This window comes from Pterocles gutturalis, unplaced genomic scaffold (assembly GCF_000699245.1).
Source record: "Pterocles gutturalis isolate BGI_N339 unplaced genomic scaffold, ASM69924v1 scaffold49555, whole genome shotgun sequence".
Taxonomy (NCBI): Eukaryota; Metazoa; Chordata; class Aves; order Pterocliformes; family Pteroclidae; genus Pterocles; species Pterocles gutturalis.
In genome coordinates, this window is record NW_010140055.1 from 1 (window position 1) to 4,607 (window position 4,607).

At 55.0% G+C, this 4,607-nt stretch overlaps 1 protein-coding gene across 1 annotated transcript; it reads right to left on the reverse strand.

Moving 5' to 3' along the window:
* Nucleotides 1-140: 140 nt before the first annotated feature.
* On the reverse strand, nt 141-4,366 carry STOML2 (stomatin (EPB72)-like 2). Its single transcript, XM_010083518.1, has 9 exons — nt 4,214-4,366; nt 3,779-3,878; nt 3,084-3,142; nt 2,616-2,717; nt 1,877-2,011; nt 1,202-1,346; nt 804-883; nt 443-571; nt 141-334 (listed from the first exon to the last, which is right to left on the reverse strand). The coding sequence occupies exons 1-9, from the start codon at nt 4,295-4,297 to the stop codon at nt 203-205; spliced, it is 966 nt and encodes a 321-aa protein (XP_010081820.1). The 5' UTR covers nt 4,298-4,366; the 3' UTR covers nt 141-202.
* Between the last annotated feature and the right edge of the window lie 241 nt (nt 4,367-4,607).

The following is a 4,607-nucleotide window of genomic DNA, read 5'->3' on the forward strand; positions in this document are numbered from 1 at the left end:
TGGCAGACAGTGGGGTCGCAGGTCATGCTCCCCAGCACCAGGGGACGTGCTGCAGCAGCACCGGTACCATTTATTACATGATTTAAATCCAAATACAAAATAAGGATCAAGGGAAGAAGAGTGTCTGACCGAGGAGGGCGGCAGGACAGGACTGCCAGCAGCCCGGCAGACCCCGGGTGAGGGTGGGATCCTTCCATCCCTGCTAGCTGGAGCTGGCCTGTTCTGCCTTCAGTGCCTCCGTGGGGGGAGGCTGGGGGTCCTCACGGGCTGCGGGCATCTCCTCCTGGGTCTTCACGGCTTGCGGCTTGGTCAGCGTGGTGTAGATGCCCAGGGCCTGGAGGGAACAAGAGAGCCATGCGGGAGGAGAGGAGGGCCAGGCCCCGCCAGGCTGTCACCTTCACCTCCCCCGGGCAAGAGATGGGGTCCCTCCAACCGCACTGACCTGTGCGACCATGTTCGTGATGTCACCAGTGTTGGCGGGCAGCAGGAGGGTGTTGGAGTCTTTGGCAAGCTTGGAGAAGGCGTTCACATACTGCTCTGCCACAGACAGAGAGGCGGCAGCGCTGCCATGCTGTGTAAAGAGGGACAAGACTCAGCAGCGAGTCGTGTCCCACCACGAGCCCACCTGTGCCCCTTCTCCCTGCCTGCCCTGGCTGGTCATGGCCCCCGAGACAGAGAAACTCCTCACTCGCTGCTGCTGAAGATGCCAGGGAGCGTCCAAGAGAAAGCCAGGTGCCACTCTGCCTGGGGTTTCACCTCTCCCAGTGCCAAATCTGTGTCTGCCCCAAGGAGCCATCGCTCACCTGCTGCGCCAGAGCAGCTGCCAGGAGCTGAATCGCCTCCGCCTTTGCCCGGGCTTTGACCAGCATGGCGTTGGCTTCTCCTGCAACGAACCACAGCAGAACACGCATCAGAACTGCCACAAGGTGCTTGCAAGGAGCGAATCAAGACAACTTCAAGAAGTGGATTGAGACAATTTCACACACACAAAGCCCCCTCTTTCCCAGCAGCAGCATGGCGATACTGCAGGGCAGCAACAGGAGCTGCAGCTCAGCCTGAGGGCTGCAGCACAGAAGGATCAGCGTGGCTGAGGAAACCTGTCCCACAGACAGCGATGTGGTCTGCTCCGCAGGCGCATCTCCCCTCAGTGCAGAGGGCTACAGATCCCCCAGACCCTACATGTTCCAGCCCAAGGCACTACCAGCAGCTTTGTTGATCTGTTCGGCCTTCTCAGCTTCTGACGCCAGGATCTGGGCCTGCTTCTGCCCCTCAGCCACGTTGATAGCCGATTCCCGCGTCCCCTCCGACTCCAGCACTGTCGCCCGCTTCCGTCGCTCTGCCTCCACCTGCAATCACAGGTCAGACGCCAGCCTGCCATGGCTATGCTGGGGAAATCCCATCTGCGGGGCAAGCACAAGGACATGCTCCTACATCCCCCCTGTGGAAACGTGGTTTAGAGGATGAGAACACAGCTACAAAACACTACGGGATCCCCGGCGAGAGCTGGTTCTGCTCCTCTTGCTGCACAGCCCTCTGCAGCTGTGTCCGCACCTAACTGGACAGCTGCTTCCCCTCCTGCCCTTCCAGCCTGGAGATCAATCTGATTTTTCCCAAGGGGAGACCTTCAGCTCCGGAATTTGCTTCCCACAGAGCCTTAAAGAGAGCTGGCAGGGCTTGTGTGTACCAGGCAGGGGCCACCACTGTCAAAATAAGGATGGGGACCATTTATTCAATAGCTGTTAAGTTTGCAGCTGAAGTGCCAAAGGCTTCCCTCACTGCAGGAGGGCCCAGTGCTGCCAGCTCCAGGCAGAGAACTGTGCTGTGTGGAAGGGGAGACTTCCCTCTCCTTCTAGATCAGCCTCCCAGAGAACCAAACCTGCATCTGCATGGATTCCTTCACGCGTGGGGGCACATGGATGTCCTTGATCTCATAGCGCAGGCACCGGATGCCCCAGCAGTCTGAGGCCTGGTTGATGGCATCCACAATGTTGGCGTTGAGGGACTCCCGCTCCTGGGAGGCGCAAAAGAAATGGCAGAGAGCAAAGAAGAGGCACTTAGCACGAGATGGGGGTCAGGAGGGAAACAAACACCACCCCTCCATGGGCCAAAGTCAACCAGAAAAACCCACCTCCACAGGCACAAGGCAGGGCAAAATGTTCCCTCATCTCTCAAAGGGGTCACCTTCTCCTAGGGAGGTCAGTGCCCCAAACTGAAATTGCCGAGATGCAAACATCTGCCATACACCTGGGTACAAACATCGCCCAGGAAAAAAAAAATCTGTCCACCAAACGCAGCATAAGCATTATAGGCCCCCAGAACTGGGTCAGCTAGGACACTCACCACTGCGCTTGAGTAGAGTCACTGACTCTGGGCACACGCCACTCATCACCCCTTCCAACTCACCCAGGGCAGGGTAAAGAATAGCTTCCGTTAAAAAAAAAAATAACTAAAACAAGACCCATCTTCAAGGATTTACTAACAGGTCAACTGAAACAGAAGCCAGACGCTCTCTAAGCAGAGGGTGTTTTGCTATTAAGTGTATCAGCCTGGCCGAGCAGATCGCCCTGGGGTTTCAAGAGACACTGGCAGCTCTGTGATTCACCTCCCCAGCTCACCCGGAAGACTCTGTCGAGGGACAGTTTGCCAAGTTCAGATCTCATGGTGGTCTGGGCCAGCTGGGTCACTGCGTACTCAGGATCTTCCACCCCATAGCTAGCCTGAAGAGCAGAAGCAAAAAAACAGCGTTGATGGCAGTGCTGAGGGATTCAGAACGAGGCAGGATAGCCAAACGTAGCACCAAGATGAGAAACCTGCCACAGGCACCCCCGCCAAATAAAAGTGGAGTCCAGAGCCTCAGGAGGGGCCGGGGTGCTCAGCCCGCATGCTTTGCAAGGCACAACAAGCCAGGCAGAGGCTGAAGCGCACATGGTGGGGAGAAGGCAGCCAGCAGAGCCAGGCGAGTGGTGCGCGAGGGGCTGCCAAGGTGCCAGCTGAGCAGCACTGCACACACAGACCATGCTGAGCGCAGCCACGGAGGATATGAGTTTGACTCAGGCTGAGCGTCGGCGCAGCAGGGATGGTACCTTGTAAGGGTCCATAACCCGCAGATAGAGCACACCATCAATCTGCAGGGTGACGTTGTCTGCCAGGAGAGAAAAACACATCCTGTTTACTGAAGCTGCAAAGACAATACATAGCTACCTCCCCTCCCTCGACAGAACTCCCTTTCCTTCCTGGTGTCAACAGCATGGCACAGAAGAGGGATTGGCTGAAACGGATCCCCGTATCTAAAAGGCTTTGTAAAAAGGACCTTGATATTCCCTAGAAAGCACTACATTTTGATGTTTTAACATACAAGAAGTCTTAAGTCCCCAGATCAAAACATTTCATACTGTAGTTATCTTCATAAATAAAGGTTTAAGGAGGAAAAAACCAAACCAAACCAAAAATCTTGATACCAGAACTGTAACAGAGCTTTCCACTAACCTGATCTGAAATCTTTTTTACAGAAACACAGAGGAGATTTTTTTGTGGTTCAACACAGGAAAAGACCTGAAAAATGGATTCCTGCCTAGGTGCATTTAACTCAGCAAGGGGCAGCTGTAGCCCCGAGAAGGCAGATGGGACCTCCTGGGGTTCTCCTGCTCACAGCACTCAGGTCGCCAGGGACAGGACTGAGTGCAGTATCCTGGGATATTTCCACTCTTCCCCACTCTGTCCCTTGCTCGCCCTGGATGCAGAAGAATGACAAGGACAGAACACAGAAGCTGCTCCTTACCTAAGGTGACAGCTGACTGCTCTGGGACATTGATGACAATTTCTTTAAGACTCTGCACATAACGAATCCGATCCAGCAGAGGGATGAGGAAGTTCAAACCCTGGGAAGAGGGTGGGAATAGATGGCTGAGCCCTCTCATCTGGGGTTTTCCCCCAGAGAGCTCAGCCAGACTACAGAGAGCTCGGCAAACAAAGACCAACTACGCTACATGCTGCAGATGCCACAAGCACAGCTTTACTGCTTTACACATGGAGGGAATTTAGGTTTCTCAGTGCTTTTAATGCCTGACCAATGGACATTAGTCTACAGGCACTCACAAATATTGCAATCTGGGAGAATAAGCACACCAATCCCCGAATCCTCACGCAAAGGATGCACCTTACTAAAGCTTTAGGAACCTGCTGATTCTAGAACAGGAGAAAAGCAGCTCCTTACAGGCTCAAGGATTCGGTGGAACTTGCCCATCCTCTCCACCACCCAAGCCTCCTGCTGTGGCACAAAGAGAACCCCAATATTCATTGGCAGGCCAGAGTTCAAGCGGTGCGGTGCTGCGGTCAGCCATGCCAAACGCTTCAGCTGCTGGGAGCGCTGGAGAAAGGAAAATAAACAGGATGGAGACTGGCTGCCAGCACCTCAGAGCCCACTACCATCATCACTCTCCCATCTGGGATCGCTGCTCATGGCCCTGATACACTAGGGCATGAAACAGCACGGATAACCTGAACAAGCCCACGCCATGAGGGGACACGGGCTGTTCCCACTAGGACAAGACCTGGGCTACAGGGCCGGCGCGAGTGTCAGGGCCTTCCCCCAGGCTCAGCCCTGCGCT

Excerpts from the sequence above, each read along its gene's own strand:
- STOML2 (XM_010083518.1), bottom strand. The coding sequence starts at position 4,297 with ATGAATATTGGGGTTCTCTTTGTGCCACAGCAGGAGGCTTGGGTGGTG. Across the intron at positions 2,012-2,615 it reads CCCTCGACAGAGTCTTCCGG|GAGCGGGAGTCCCTCAACGC; the intron begins GTGAGCTGGGGA and ends TGCGCCTCCCAG. Across the intron at positions 335-442 it reads TCACGAACATGGTCGCACAG|GCCCTGGGCATCTACACCAC; the intron begins GTCAGTGCGGTT and ends TGTTCCCTCCAG.